The sequence below is a fragment of the Labeo rohita genome, chromosome 2 (genome assembly GCF_022985175.1).
Source record: "Labeo rohita strain BAU-BD-2019 chromosome 2, IGBB_LRoh.1.0, whole genome shotgun sequence".
In the NCBI taxonomy this organism is placed as follows: Eukaryota; Metazoa; Chordata; class Actinopteri; order Cypriniformes; family Cyprinidae; genus Labeo; species Labeo rohita.
This window is the reverse complement of record NC_066870.1, coordinates 4,388,569-4,404,717: the sequence shown is the minus strand read 5'-3', so window position 1 is coordinate 4,404,717 and position 16,149 is coordinate 4,388,569. Positions and strand designations below refer to the sequence as shown.

The 16,149-nt window shown below is 37.3% G+C and overlaps 1 protein-coding gene across 4 annotated transcripts in view; it reads right to left on the bottom strand.

Moving 5' to 3' along the window:
• Window positions 1–3,333: 3,333 nt before the first annotated feature.
• greb1l (GREB1 like retinoic acid receptor coactivator) overlaps window positions 3,334–16,149 on the bottom strand; it is a 65,121-nt gene continuing 52,305 nt past the window's right edge. For all 4 annotated transcript variants that reach the window (XM_051135927.1, XM_051135928.1, XM_051135940.1 and 1 more), the window contains 16 exons: window positions 14,807–14,943; window positions 14,180–14,519; window positions 13,982–14,097; window positions 12,623–12,873; window positions 12,007–12,536; window positions 11,086–11,188; window positions 10,848–11,003; window positions 10,600–10,745; window positions 10,313–10,474; window positions 8,948–9,152; window positions 7,871–8,039; window positions 7,580–7,786; window positions 7,311–7,452; window positions 6,230–6,430; window positions 5,794–5,932; window positions 3,334–5,272 (listed from right to left, as the gene is read on the bottom strand). In XM_051135927.1, coding sequence (XP_050991884.1) covers window positions 5,109–5,272; window positions 5,794–5,932; window positions 6,230–6,430; window positions 7,311–7,452; window positions 7,580–7,786; window positions 7,871–8,039; window positions 8,948–9,152; window positions 10,313–10,474; window positions 10,600–10,745; window positions 10,848–11,003; window positions 11,086–11,188; window positions 12,007–12,536; window positions 12,623–12,873; window positions 13,982–14,097; window positions 14,180–14,519; window positions 14,807–14,943 — 3,168 coding nt within the window. In that variant the 3' untranslated portion in view covers window positions 3,334–5,108. The remainder of the gene's footprint in view (window positions 5,273–5,793; window positions 5,933–6,229; window positions 6,431–7,310; window positions 7,453–7,579; window positions 7,787–7,870; window positions 8,040–8,947; window positions 9,153–10,312; window positions 10,475–10,599; window positions 10,746–10,847; window positions 11,004–11,085; window positions 11,189–12,006; window positions 12,537–12,622; window positions 12,874–13,981; window positions 14,098–14,179; window positions 14,520–14,806; window positions 14,944–16,149) is intronic.

The following is a 16,149-nucleotide window of genomic DNA, read 5'->3' as shown; positions in this document are numbered from 1 at the left end:
GTGTGACATTTACATTATCAAAATATCTTTAGTTAAAACGTTTACCTCAGAGTGTTTATGTACAGTACATCATAATGTTTCACTGGCAGAAAACAAGTGGAAATGTACATTGTTGTACTTTGAAAATACCCATACCATGGTAACCTGATGCAATTACTTTAGCATGGTACAGTCACTGTACTTTTTTGTAACAAACAATTCTTCCACTATACTTCAATTCTTGTTTCCTGCATATATCCAGCCTTTTATTATTAGCCAGTGTGCGTGTGTGTTTCTAACAGAGCATATGTCTGCATCTCAGATGTACCAAAGTGAGGAAACTGTGTGAATTTGTGTGTGTTTGGGCATGTAAGTAGGGCATCTGGGCTCTTCTGACTATAATAGGATGTACCAAAGCATCAAAACACAGCCTGCCAGATTTATTTTGGACTCTGTGGTTTACACTTCACCCCAGCGCCTCACTCGAAAACCACACAAAACCACCCACAGGCTTTCGCCCTTTGCAGTCATCGTGAGGATATCTTGACAACCTGAGTGGACTGATAATGTGTCACACTGTTTTAATAGGGTTAAAGTTCATTATATCTCTTCGGTTCAACCGTGGTGTGATTTTATACGGAGTACTACAATATTGAGGACAGAGGTGAGTGTATGCAAAGTTCATTATTGGCTGATGATTGATGGTTCCACACAGCAAATAATCGCTGTGTTACGGAAACAAGGCATTATAAATGTGTCTAAACAGTTTATCATCAATAGATAAAAAACAGTAAGGTATCACAGCACTGTATTATAATTATTTGAGCAATAGCACCTTGTTCATCTGTTCAGTAATGCGCTTATGCAACAGTTATATAAACAAGAAGTATATGAGTAACATATTTTTTACAGCTAGGAGTCGGCCATTTACCTCTGGCGAAATTCTGCAGGCGAAATGCAGTCATCTGAGTCCACCTTATTCTTTAGCATGGAAGTAAGTTCGTTAGGGAAATAACGAGAAGAATAACAACCTGCAGTAAATGGTAAAATTGTTTGCACTACAAACCAGTGTTTTCATAATTAAGCTACACCTATTTGCAATATCAAGCAGCAAAATGAGCAGTTTTGTACAGCTAAAAATAGCTGGAAGCAAATGAAACCAGAAGCCAGACCCGTAAAATTTACAAATGGCCGCACCCGCTCTTACGGGAAAAATAAGCGATGCAAAAGGCAAAACATTTCTCCATGTGGTTTTTGCATCGGATTCAAGTTTGTTAAACGTATAACACAAATTTGCTGCATTTGATAAAGGTGTGGTCATTGTTCGCAGGTGAAATCCAGTCATAGGAATCATGACTGGGAAGGTGAAAGACTTCCCCAAGCCAATTCTTTCTTTCTTTCGGACATTACAGACACTGTAATTAAAAAAAGATAAAATTATTATAAATGAAACTAGACAAAAAAAGTTTGTTAGGACAAACTTTGAAGTTAGCTTGAGAAAGCCCGACAAGAAAGCAAAGTCCCTTATAAGGCAAGTCATTGCATTTGGCCGCCATCTTTGAAACGCCTCTCGGGCATGCAAGTGCATCTCCTATCTCTTTGAATGGGAAAATTCTCCAAAACTGTTAACTAAGCTTACGATTAAGTTTTATACTTGAAAACACCAATGAAATCTGACAACAACAGTCTCATAAAGCTTGTTTTTAATGTCAGACCAGCCAATGCGCATGCGCTGCCACGATGGCTCTACTGATCAACAACTGGCTCTTTCATTTTGAAGGCGGGACTTATTCACCATATTTGGCGTTGCACTTTCTCCCATTCATAAATAATAGGAGAGTCTTTGACTTTAAAGAAATTTTAAACAAGCTTTAAAAGTTCTTTAAAAATTTGAATTTTGACAGTTAGAATTCTTGGCTCATCTGAACATTCCATCAGTGTAAGTCTATGGGATTGTTATACTTTTTAATCTTCAGTTTTATGAAAACCGTAAATCCGATCAGTTAAGCTTTAGAAGGACTTAGAGTCAGAAATGTTAGTCTTAGAAGAAGAAGAATAAGATGTTTAAATAGCATTTCAGTAAGCTGGCTTTCTCAAGCCAACTGAATAAAATTTCCCTAAGAGATTTAGCAAGGGGTTCAAACTGATCACACAAATTTGCCGAGCTGATCAACAGAAAGATGCTTGGGATGAAATGTACTTCTCTGTGAGATGTGCTTCATACATGTCTACGTTACTGACATGGGCTTACTTGTCTGTGAAAGTACACCAAAAGTTCTCCACATTGCCTTGTGAAATTTCTAATATGTTTGTTAATGTGACTATAATGTAAGATCTCACAGTAAAACCCAAGAAAACAGCAACGACACAAGGTGAAATTCAGCAGCTCCATCAGTTGTGAAGGCAGAGGAATGAACTGAATCATCTTCCAGTTTAGGAGAAACACTGACATCTGCTTGTGAGACTCAAACACTGCTACTCACCGTGTCATTCTAAAGCTGTATGAGTTTCTTCTCTGAAATACAGAAGCAGTTTTTCAGACGAGTTGCTCTTAAACACACACTGACAGCAGACAGTTAGCAGCAGCTGACAAAGCTTTAGAAACAGCAAAGGATTAAACTCAGGTTTACACTGTTGCATTAAAGTGGACTAGATTGCAGGTTTTTACATTTATATTATGTTGAACTTATATATATTAAAAAAGACGCCACAGAGTGGCTCGCATACAATGGAAGTCAGTGGGTTCAAAAACAGTTTGATGGTCAACAAAGTTCATTCTTCAATGTTTATTTTTTACGCATAACAAAGCAAGTCATACAGGTTTGGAGCGACATGAATCTCTGCATGAAAAGGCAACTAAAGATGTTGATGCTGCAAGATGATTCAACTTAATAAATTCTATGTGATCCTGGACCATAAAACCAATAAGGGTCAATTTTTTTAAATTGAGATTTATACATAAGCGTTTAACATTAAAAAGTATATATATTGTATTATTTTTATGAAAATAACCAATCGTTTCGCTAGATAAGACCCTTCTTCCTTGGCTGGGATCGTTTACAACCGCATTTGGGATCATTTGAAGCTGCATTTAAACTACATTTTGAAAGTTCAAAATCAGGGCACCATATCAGTCCATTATATGGAGAAATGTTTAACTGAAAAAACATAATTTCTTCATGGCTGAAGAAAAAGACATGAACATCTTGGATGACAAGGGGGTGAGTACATTATCTGTAAATCTTTGTTCTGGAAGTGAACTTCTTTAAGCTTACGGAAGCCATGAGGGTGAAAGTGTCATGTTTTTGGTTTTCTACATTTTCGACATCTGAAAGATGCTCACAAACACTTGAGTTTGTTGATAACACTTTATTACATTCATTTATCTCAACAGCAATGAGAACATTTTTCTGAAATCAAATGTTTACTAAACCAAAGCCGGTCAGTAGATCATGAGGTAGAAGATTTCAAATGGTTCGGTGCTACATATGTTCAGAATATTCACAGCTGACAGGAAAGATGCACAGATTGTGAGAAGCAAATTGCATAATTTATGTGCACATCAAATTATCTACAAATGAGACACATTCCAAAGGTTGTCCAGTGGGTATTTGGCTTTCTTCATCATTACAATCAGCATCATTACGGGAACTGACGCATTTTATTCAAATCGCTCCAGTTGGTTCATAATAATGTAAACCATATATTTTGCTTACATTTGTTCATTTCTAATACATCATCTGTACATAGTTTCAAGTGTGCAAAGCTTTTGGTGACGAACTCAAGGACTTGACCTAGCAAAACATTCCTGATATTTCAATGATTATCAGTCCAAGAAGCTTTTTCAATAAATAAAACAACCCCTCAAAAATGGGATCCATTTTTCTAATTTTAAATAAATCACCCGAAACAGAAACTAATGGGTCCTAGGTAGATTCTTTGTGCCATGGAAAAATAAAAGAACGCGCTTTGATCCGTGACACGTACGGCTCAAAGTGACTCTTCGGTAAAACTAGCCAGAATCCAAAGTGACAAAAAGTCTGTCATATATATTAATATCGGCATTTCTTAAAATGTAAACAAAGATTTTTCTTTTAACATCCAAAAAGTCCTTAACACCAAAAAGATAAACCAATGCAGAACATTCATCTTCTCAAACATACCATTTTTATGAAATAGTCATTGTCTTTCCTGTTTAACTGATATTAATAGTCTCTTCTGGAGTGGAGTTTGGGATTGTGTCGTCATCAGGGATACTTAAGGCATTTACAGTGTGCAACTCCAAAACATTCACAGCTACTTCAAAAAAAAGAGGAATGTTTTGCTGAAAGATGATGATTAATAGATGCTAACTTTAAACAACATTACCTTTAAACTCTGTGGTTAACATTTAGATATGTGCCAACTAGCATTTACAATCATAAAGACCATCGACACACATCGACTGTTTCAGGTCCGAATCCAGAAGATCATAAATGGCTTTTTTTAGCGGATGATGACTTCAGTAATTGAACTTTGTAAACCTGTGGGTCCACTGCAACGCCAAAACTTGGATGACTGGCAACTCTGAGGAGCAAGGAATGTTTTCTGGATTACGTCAGACAATATCTTTGGCAAGATAAAAGATTGTAGAAGGTTCTTTGTCTTTTCAATTTGATGACATGGGTTTGGATTACCCAGTGAAATGGGGTACACACCTTAAAGCATCATGTGCTTTTGTGTGAGTGTCTTTGGTGGACAGCATTAATGATGAGCAGTACATAAAGCAGGCAAGAAGAAAGAATAACAGTAGTAAGTCCATTTGTCTCACGACAAAAAACCCTGAGATCATATGTAGAAGGGCACAGCCTTCTCAATGTCCTTGCGTGTTAGGACACGCAAAATCACCAACAAAGTTTTTCCAAAACGTAAAAAAGGGGAAAACCACAACATCTGTATCCAGCACAGTATCTGTCATTTCTATCCTCAAACGTCGTCTAAGGTAGTGCCGAACAGATGAGAATCTCAAGTCTTATTCTCTTCAGAAGCAAAAACTCTCAGCGTTGGAGAGCTGTGATGCTGGAAAACATCAAACATCTTCTGTGTCTATCTGTTGGCCAAACAGCTGAAGGAAAATGGAGACGAGGAGATCAGATATGGCGGCCTGTGAGGAAGTAGAGGGGACGGTCCTCACTGCAGTTGGCCGTCTGAAACTCATCCCGCAGACGAAACTGCCACTCATCCTCCAGCTCCAAACGCACAATAGTCTGACGCAAAGAGCTCCGGTCCTGACAGATCACGCACAGTGTGGCGCCTGCAAGATGAGCGATAGAAACCATGATGATTTAGAGCTTCTTATAAGAACACAATGTGCTTAGAGAAGTGTGCTATTACTCTTCTAATGACTCTTTTATGCTAAATCACTATATGGAGTGTGATCAAAACTGATCAAAAGAGACAGTAACATTTCAAATCAGCATATTAGAATGATTTCTGAAGGATCATGTGACTCTGAAGACTAGTAATGATGCTGAAATTCAGCTTTGCATCAAAGAAATAAATTACATTTTAAAATATATGCAAATAGAAAACCAATATTTAAAATTGTAATAATATTTTACAATATTACCATTTTTACTACATTTTTAATTAAATAAACGCAGCCTTGGTGAGCATAAGAGACTTATTTACAAAAAAAAAAAAAAAAAAAAACACCCTGACTGACCCCAACCTTTTAAACTTTTTGGTAGTATAAGTCAATTTTGTATTTTTTTTTAATGAATTACAAAAAATAAAAAACATTTCATATTCCAACTGTAAGAGATCTGGCCTCACCTTTGAGGAAGTTGAATTTCTTCAAGAGGCTTGAAACGACAAAAGAGTCGCACAAGTAGAGCAATAGCCCACTGAAGACGACCCCTTGATGATCCACGTTCACTGAGTGAGGCCGAGAGCTCATGTAACACATCTGAATCTGTAAACGCAAAGAAAGGTATTATTTTTTACCGAATGAACTAACACGCAGAACATAAATTGTCAATACTGTGTCTCCAAGTAACTTCATTGTCTGACCAGTTGATACTTATTCAGTGATAGTTAACTGTTGTTTTATGAAAAAGAGTTGCATGAACATTCTTCAAAAATTCTCCTTTTGTGTTCCACATAATGGCACACAGGTTTGGAGTGATATTAAAGTAAGTAAATAATCGAAACATGTTCATTTTGGGTGAACTATACTTTGAAGAGTGAGACGTGAAGAATTTATTTTTACCTGTGGGCCAAGGTTGAGGTAGCTGTCTATGGAGAGCACAGGGTTTGCGCTGTTACAGAGGGCCAGAGGAAAGAGACGGTGGCTACAGGACTGTAGAAACTTCTCCAGCAGAAACTGAGCTGGTGCAGACAGCAGTGTGTGTTCACTGTCTGGAGCACACACATACTGAGATGCACACACACGCACCGGGGTCTCCATCCTCTGCAGAAGGAAAGAGGCAGAGGGAGAGTGTGTTTTTGAGATGCATGATAATACTTTTACAGTCCCAGAAATGTGACTATATAATATAATATAATATAATATAATATAATATACACACTACAGTCCAAACGTTTGGGGTTGGTAAGATTTTTACAATATTTTAAAAAGATGTGTTTTATATGTTCACTAAGGTTGCATTTATTTGATCAAAACACAGTAAAAACAGTAACATTTTTTAAAATGATTATAATTTAATATTATATATTCTATTATATTCTATGTGAATATACTGTAAAATGTAATTTATTGCTGTGATTAAAGCTGAGTTTTCAGCAACATTTAATCCTTCAGAAATCATTCTAATATGCTGATTTCCTGCTTGAGGAACTTTTATTATCATATCAATGTTGAAAACAGTTGTCCTGCTTAATATTTTTGTGGAAACTGTTTTCTTCAGGATACTTTGATAAATACAAAGTTTAAAAGAGCAGCAATTACTTGAAATAGATTTTTTTTGTAACAACATAAAAGTCTTCACTGTCACTTTCGATTTAATTTAGTGCGTCCTTGCTGAATAAAATTATTAATTTCTGCAATTAAACCTTACTGACTTTGAATGGTAGTGTAATATAACACAATATATTGATTTATATATCTATATTTAATGATACAAAGTGCACAAATACAGACATACATTGTAAATGTAAATTTTAGGATTTATAAATGTAAATTTTAAATTTTAGTAAATTTAAAATGCCACCATCAAAATGGTTTCATAGCGCCCACTAGTGAATGTGTAATCTAACTGCAGTTCCTATTAACTCCATTCTAACAAGCTTATATTAGTTTTTCGGTTCTGAAGGGACATTATGAAGCTCACCATGAGTTTGGGCTTGATGAGGAAGTCTTTATGTCCTCCGATGGGGATGTATTTCTTCATGATGCTGAAGTGATTGAACCGACACAGCAGAAGACCGCTGCTGTTCGCCCTCAGGTTAAAGTCCACCTCTTCACATGTGAACCTACACACACATTTATACTGTCAGACTCTGCTGGTACATCATTTATGACAAACACCTAAAAAAACCACATACATGTGCCAGTACTCAAAAACTACATGATCTTCCCTCTCAAAATGCAAACACTCACCGGTTGAGGTCATACTGGACGTTCTGGGTGAGGTCAACGTTCAGCATGATGAGGTCGTGGAGGTGACAGCGAGAGAAAGGCCTTGTGGGAACTTGAGAAGACAAGCTACTGCTCCATTTACGCAGGCCGCACATGGCATACAGAGAGATCTTAGGAGTGGCCTCCATGTGCTGCAGGACGCTCTTCAGTGACACGTTCATCACCTCACTGAGAGAAAAACAGAATCCAGAGATGTCAGACATTGAAGACATTCCAACAAATCCATACATAGATTTATCCATCATTACATACCTGTTGCCCTCAGGTCCAGGCTGATGGGCGTTCCACAGGACGCAGGAGTCGTCCATCATAACGATGAAGGGCCACACGTCGTGTCGTTTGACACCCTGCTCCTCTCGTCTGTTTCTCTCTAGCTCTAGGTTGTGGTAGGACAGTTCCTTGATCATGAATCGAGCCGCTCCTGAAACGCCACATAAATACAGTTAGTCACAACAAGAAGGAACTATGGAAACTATTGCAACTTTTTTTCTCACAATTCCAAATTTATTCTCAGAATTGCAGGACTTTTTTCTTGCAATTGCGAATTTATATCCTGCATTTATATCTGACTTCTTTTTTCAGAATTAAACGTTTATATCTCACAGTTCTGAGAAAAGAAGTCAGAATGGCTGGATATAAACTCAACACTACAAGAAGAAACTCAGAACTGCGAGAAATAAACACAATTGCAAGAAAATATGTCAGAATTGTAAGTTTATATCTTGCAGTTTTAACTTTTTATATCACGCAATCATTCATTTTTTTTCAGCAATTGCAGTTCATATCTCACACTTTTGACTTTATTACACGCAATTGTGGGGAAAAAGTTAGAATTGTGAGATGAGAATCTTTTTACTTAGTAACAGAAACATGCTTCCCCAAGGAACTGTGTGTTATACATACAAGCTGAATTTTCCAATACAAAAAAAAACATGAATATTACACTAGATTATGGATGCAATAAGATCAGAAAAGCCAGTAATTACTGCCATGCATTGGCAGATAACAAGCAGACGTGCATCATTAAACTAGTAAACTATTTTATCCAAATAATAAAGCACTAAAAACTACATTTAATCATTTTAATCAATCATTACAATTTGAGTAATTTTATATTTACTTTTTAAAAGTACTATACATTTCCAAAAGTAAATTTAGGCAACATTCTGTATTATTATATTATTATTATTATTATTATTATTATTAATAGAGCAATCTTAAAACCTACTGTAACAGCTCAAGAATTTTAAGAAACACCATTAGACCAATGCTCAGTTTTTTTCAATCACAATAATGAATATGCACTTCTCTTGCTCATTTGATACTCACCCACTCCTGAGTTGTTGAACATGGCGGGCAGCACCAGAAGGATGTGGTTGGGCCAGTATTTCCTGTACAGAGGCATTTCATACTGCTTGACCACCAAAATGTGCAGGTGCTCGGCTCCCTCCATGGCATGGTAGATGTTGAGCAGGCCGTGCTCCTGACGGCCCGTGGTGGGTGTGAAGATGGGACTTTTCAGCATGCCTGACTCCTGAGTCGCCAAACAGAGCAACATGGTCACTTTAAGACAACTTGTGCAATATGGCCAAAACACGAATGGTGACTCAGCAACCAACAGGACTTTTTGCACTGCTCAGGTGACCAGGTGCTCTTTACATCAGGATGCATCTCTGTATTTATTTGCAGAGTACTTATGTTGACAGTCCTCACAACTCAGCACTGTACACTTTAACAATGTATTATTGCTCTTGGTTATTTGCTTTCTGCTGTCACTATCTCACTTGTCTTATATGTAGCACAATATTTTATTTTGTTTAGATAACTCCAAAAGGAAACACGATGCATTAAGAGCCGGGGGGTGAAAACTTTTGAAAAGAATGAAGATGTGTACATTTTTCTTATTTTGCCTAAATATAATCTTTTTTCATGTAGTACTGGCCTTCAGAAGCTACAGAAGATACTTACATGTTTCCCAGAAGACAAAATAAGTTAAACTGACCCTGATCTTCAAATTCATAAAGTTTTCAGCCCCCAGCTCTTAATGCATGGTTCTTCCTTCTGGAGCATCAGTGAGCATTTGAACTTTCTGTAATATTTGCATATGAGTCCCTCAGTTGTCCTCAGTGTGAAAAGATGGATCTCAAAATCATACAGTCATTGCTGGAGAGGGTTTAAACACACAAAAACGCTGGAAAAACAAAGACTTTGTGGGACCTGAAGGATTTTTCTGAAGAACAGTGGGCAGTTTGTCAAGCAAGAGACTCATGAACAACTATCACTAAACACAAAAAAAAAAAAACACAGCTGTGGATCATTCAGGTAACAACACAGTATTAAGAATCAAGTGTATGTAAAGGTTTGAACAGGGTCATTTTTATAAATTCAACTATTACTTTCTCTTGTACACTATATGTAAATGTCTTTTATGTGAAATGTTTTAATCAGGTCAGTACTAAAAAAAAAAAAAATGCATTTTGTATGATCCCTCTTATTTTGGTAAAATAATTAACATTTTGCAGATTCTGCCAGGTGTATGTAAACATTTGACCTCAACTATACCAGCATGCTTTTATTTCTTAACTATCATATGCCCTCAGAAAACAGAAGTCAGTGGTTTTAGGTGTTATTTTGAAAACAAGCATGGTCAATATTTGTCTATTTATGTTCCTCTTTAATAAGTGTGTAACTCACCTTGTCTGAGATCAGTGGGAGCCGCATGCTCTCTAAATGACTGCCCTGCTGGCTGAACACAAAATGAGGCTCTTTGGCTTTAGGAATGATAAAGTGCAGCTGGACTTCCTCTCCCAGCATGGATGAGCAGAACGTGAAGGCGTGGAAGGTGCAGTCGGAAAGCTAGAATCACACACGCAGAACATTATACAGCAGCCATATACCTGTCTAGACATGCTGTTACCAATGTTTGAGGAGTTTTAAAGTTATATCATTTAAAAACGTATTGATGCATCATTTGTCCTCACCTGAGCAGCAGGAGCAGGCTCACTGTAATGGTGGCACTGCTCACAGTGGTGAAACGCATTGTGGGCCGCAAACAGGCTGAGTCTAACAGACACCGTGTTCCTCTTCGGCGGCTCCCCTTCTGTTTCTAGTCTTTCTGTTTTAACCCCTGTGTTTCGTGTGAGGATGCAAAACAGCACATGAGCATATCTGCTATTTTCGAGTTGCTTTTTGAAATGAGAAATACCATAATAAAAGAGTAGTTCAGTACCGTTCAGTCTCTTTGGCATCCTGTCTGCATACACTGGACTCGCATATCTGAACTTGGGGTCACAGGCGTAGAGGTCAAAGGGCAGTTTACGGATGTCCTCCACATCAGGCCACTGCGGCTCACTGGCAGTGGGAACCTTTGATTTGTCTTGCACGTCTAGAGATTTAAATTAAAGGTCTTGAATAAAAGGTTAAGGAAAGAACCATTGGGTAAAGTATAATGGATATTGCTTTCTTACCGTCCTCCAGCTCTTCTTCATCATACACGTCCACCTCCAGAAGGCGAATCAGCATACGAAACAGGATTCGTAGAAACTGCAGATATGCACCTGTTTTTCCGACCTTAAACAGAGGCACAACGGAGAATGAGACAGTGGATACTCATCAAAGAGTATCTCTCTTATCTCTAAATTCTCTTATTCAGAGTATTTTTTTGTATATTTTAATTAGTTCTTAATATTTTACTACTCAATGTTTAAAATACTTTCAAATTTTAAAATCTTTTTACGTTTTGATTCATTTGTTTTTGTACATTTTAACTACTTTTAAATATTTAATTGTATAAATATTTTATGTAACACTTTATATTGTATGTACATTTCATTTATTTATTTTATTATATTGAAAGTAAAATATTTGTATTATTTGTAAAATACATTTGTATATTTTGTTTGTTTCAACTATATTCTTTATTCATTTAATTTTTAGAAATATTTTTGCACATTTTGTGTTATTTAACTATACGTTTTATTAAATTAACTATTTTCAAATACTTAGCTTTTTAAGTATTTTGCATATTTTGTGTATTTTAACTATGAATTCTGTATATTTTATCTATCCCTTTTATTTTTTTGTCAATTGCATGAACTGTTTTTTTTACATTTGTTTGGACCGATATGTGTTTTTCATGGCCGATGCCGATTATTACAGATCAAGCAGACTGATAACCAATATTTTGAACCAATATATATATGTCTGTGGTAAAAATGAAAATTAATGTCAAATTTAAGAATAACAAGGATCTGACAAAAACTTTCTTCAAATGCTTTTAAATTATTATATCGGCAAATCGGTTTTGAAAATGACCCATACCGATAACCATAAAAATGCTTAATATCGGCACCGATAACTGGTCGACCCCTAATTTAGCTACTCCTCACCTGTGGTGGTCCGCTCAACAGCAGTCGTCTGGGATGGGGCACAGCCGGCCCTTCGTAATCTGCGTGGTGCTGCCTGGCCGTGGTCCACTGGCGATAGTACAAGGACTGCTCTGCTCCTCCAAGAGCGTGAGGAACCGGCGGTCTGAGCGGGCTGCTCCACGACACGTCCGCGTGAGGCAGCAGAGACGCTGAACTGGGCTGACCCAGCGTCTCAGGGGCCAGCAGGGCATACGCCGCCCGGGACAGCACCGCCGTCCGGGGGAAGACCTGCGTCCTGTTACACTCACGCGGAGCCTGCGTGGACTGGCTCGGCCTCTGAGCTCCCGGAGAGGAGGAAGAGGAAGAGGACGAGGAGGCAGAGGAGAACGAGGATGTAGCGGAAGAAGAGGGAGCCTGGGAGTCACACTCCTGTTTGAAGCGTATGGGAGATGAACAAGGGTCCATTATATTTCTGTTGCTGGACGGGTCACCATGCGAGGATGGTTTGTCCGGTGCACTCGAAGAACTGACGCCATTTTCGGTAGTGGAGCCTGAAAGATCATTAAAATGACTGACATTAGATCATGTGATCACACCAGACAAAAGTCAGGGCCAACTTGAGTCCAGTGTTTCTCACCAGAGGTCCTGGTAGCAGCGCTGGCATTGCTGGGTGGTCTCTCCAGTTCCATCTGGAGTTCATCATGGTCTGCCGTTTCTCCAGAGCTCCTGTCGTCATCTGTCGGTCTCTCTTCTCTACCCGCTGCGGTTTTTGTTTCAGGTATTACTCTGCGTGTCACATACGAGCAGGCCAACCCCACTTCCTGTTCTAGCGCCGTACGCGTCAAGTAGCTGGAGTCGATCAGGCGCAAGTCACAGTACTTCAACGACCTGAATAAAATCACACACAAACATGCTCTTGACGTGTCCCTTCAGAAGTCAAAAGTACTACTGATTTTAATTTATCCAGCAGATTTTATTTGATCTTTTGGATAGTGCATAGTCTTTAAAAACGACAAACATGAACTGTATTGAAATAATGCTACTAAACAGTTAAAATAATGTACATGGGGATGATTTTAAAATTGTAGCCGTAACAATTGTAGTAGCCACAAGGTGGTGCTCTTTTTTAACAACATAAAGAGGAAATCAATAGATTGGAAGTCACTGTGCAGCGTTTTCATTTATTAAGGTCATCATATAATTTCAGATAATTAACATCTGTCTTAGATTGAAATGTTATCTTGTAAAACTTCAGGTTTGATTTCAAGTACCCTATTAGTAGTAGTAGTTTTTTTTCTATATGAATATAATTTAAAATGTAATTTATTCCTGTGATGCAAAGATGAATTTTCATATATAAGCTATGGAAAAAAATTAAAAGACCATTTCTCTGGATTTAATATTTACAGTGATGTTTTTGAGTAAAATGTAATTTTTGTTTTATTCTGTAGGCTTCTATTAACATTTCAAATTTTAAATTAAAAAGGTCATCCTTTAGAGCATTTTTGCATAAAATGACAATTGGTCAAAATATCAAACAAGACACCATGCTTTCAAACAAGTTTATATTCATTTTTAGACTGCACAATACCGATGTTTTAACTTCCAGAAAAGAAATCAATATTTGGTGAAATAACCCTGATTTTCAATCACAAGAGAAACATTTTGAGCAGTTGTCATATTCTGGAAAAAAGGTCTAAATGACAGTATTTGTGACCCTGTACCACAAAACCAAGATTTGAAGTATGATTTGTTAGGATAGGACAATATTTGGCTGTGATACAACTATTTGAAAATGTGGACTCTTAGGGTGCAAAAAAACAATCAAAATACTGAGAAAATCACCTTTAAAGTTGACCAAATGAAGTTCTTAGCAATGCATTTTTCTAATCAAAAATTAAGTTTTGATATATTTATAAAAAGACCATCACAATGTTAAGATTTTGCACAAACCCATACCTAGTAAATATGTGAAGAATGACATCACATGCAGTACCTTGGGAATGTCTCTCCTAGAGGATCTTTTCCCGTGAGGATGACGATGCATGGAAGTCCTTCCAGATCTTCATATGTATGTGGGACCCACTCTTCATTCTTACAGCCCCTCCAAGCCTGAAATACACAGACTGTTTATTCCAACCTTATTCTTGTGATTTTAAGGAGCCCATATTCAGAAGGTTCATCTGGTTCTTACCCGCAGACGGGCACAGAAGTGAACTGGCAGGCTGATCTCAGCAGCAGGGCTTCCCAGCAGCACAGCGAAGCGGTACTGTAGTCCCAGCTTATCCCGGGCCTCCTCCAGCCGCTCCTGCGCCAGCCGTGCCAGCTGCAACGAGGGCACACGCACCAGCAGCATGTGCCCGCACCCGTGCCTGTTGCGGCCCGGCACGCTCAGCAGATCCTCCACCATGGCGAGGGTCTGAGGGGTCACGTGATCCCGCAGTGACGGGGCCGCTGTGAGGGCCATAAGGGCCTCTGTGTACTGCTGTATCAACAGATAGCTGCGGATCACCATGCTGTGCAAATGTGGGTGTCTGAAATCAGTGAGGAAGACACAATGAGGGATATAAATGGGAAGAGACAGACATCTGATTTGGTGCATATGTACAAAAACTGCCAATTTAGAGTCTCAGACAGGGCCATTATAGTTTACTAAAACTAAAACCATTAAAAACTTTAAAATGAAATAAAATACTTTTCATTTTTTATACAACTTATTCCCAAGTATGTGTTTTAAAGTAATTTGCTTTAGATCCTCATTTTGTTTTTGTATTTGTATTTTAGAATTGCATTCTGAGTGAATATAAAAAAAGGGACTGACCTTTCCAGCAGGGTTTTGACCATCCGCTCAAAGGCGTCGTCACATCGAAGGATTGGACTCGCTACACCCCACTGCAGGGACCGGCTGTAGTCATTCAGCCCAAAGTAGACCAGGTCCTTAGGAGAAGCCTCTGCCTGCTGTTACATGCAAATAGAAAAAATGTCTATTTTACTTCACTGAGCAAAAAACAGAGTTATTCTCTTTTTACTTATTTAGTTCTTGCCTTTTAGTGTGCCTATAAACAAATCCAGGTCATTACAGAATAACAATAATTCATTTAATGCGTCCGGTCACACCACATTTTGTTAAAAATGTGACTGTTTTACTGTTTTCATTTTGATTGAAACTGCTGCAGTAAAGATTTTTTAATAGTTACAAACCTACTGGTATCTAAGCTGAACAACAAAGCACAGAATGTGCTGGAAAGACTTTATTCACAGAGAAGAAAAGCAAACATTAAAGGCTGCTACCCTTTGTGAAAACACCCATAATGGCAAACCAAAAACTTGAACAATCCAACATCAAAACCAAGGCAATAACCACATATTTAAATATGAGGCATGAAACATAAAAGTTCAGAGTTTGAACAATTTTTACCAAGCCCACATTTATTTGTTTAAAAATGCAGTAAAACAGTAATATTCTGAAATATTACTATTAACTATATTAAATATATTAAAATAGCTGGCTTCTGTTGTAATATATTTTAAAACGCATTTTATTCCTGGTATCAAAAGTGGATTTTCAGCATCATTACTCCAGAAATCCTTCAGAAATCATTCTATTATGATGATTTGCTGCTCAAGAAACATTTCTGCTTCATATTTTTGTGGAAACGGTGACACTTTTTTCAGGACTGTTGATAAGTAGAAAATTCAAAAGAACTGCATTTATCCAAAACAGAAATGTTAACATTAGAAATCTCTGTCATTTGATCAATTTAAGTCATCCCTGCTGAATAAAAGTATGCATTTCTTTAAAAAAAACGCACTGCTCCCAACAGCAATAGTGTACGCATATTAGAGCTGCACGATTCTGGATAAATAGAGAATTACGTTTTTTGTCTCAAATAGAGATCACGATTCTCCCACATTCTGAGCTAAACAAGATAATGTGTGACAAAATATTAAGTGCTGAAGTCTGTTTAAAAGTGTTTAATTAATTTGAATGAATTAATTATTATATAATATAATTATATTAAACATTATAATATATATGTACTTAAAATATATTTAATACACCAATTTTTTATACAAAAAATATGAAAAAGTGGTTTGAATTAATGATTCATAAATACTCCACTTGTTTCATTACTGGATTTATCAGCTTTTTGAACAAATCTC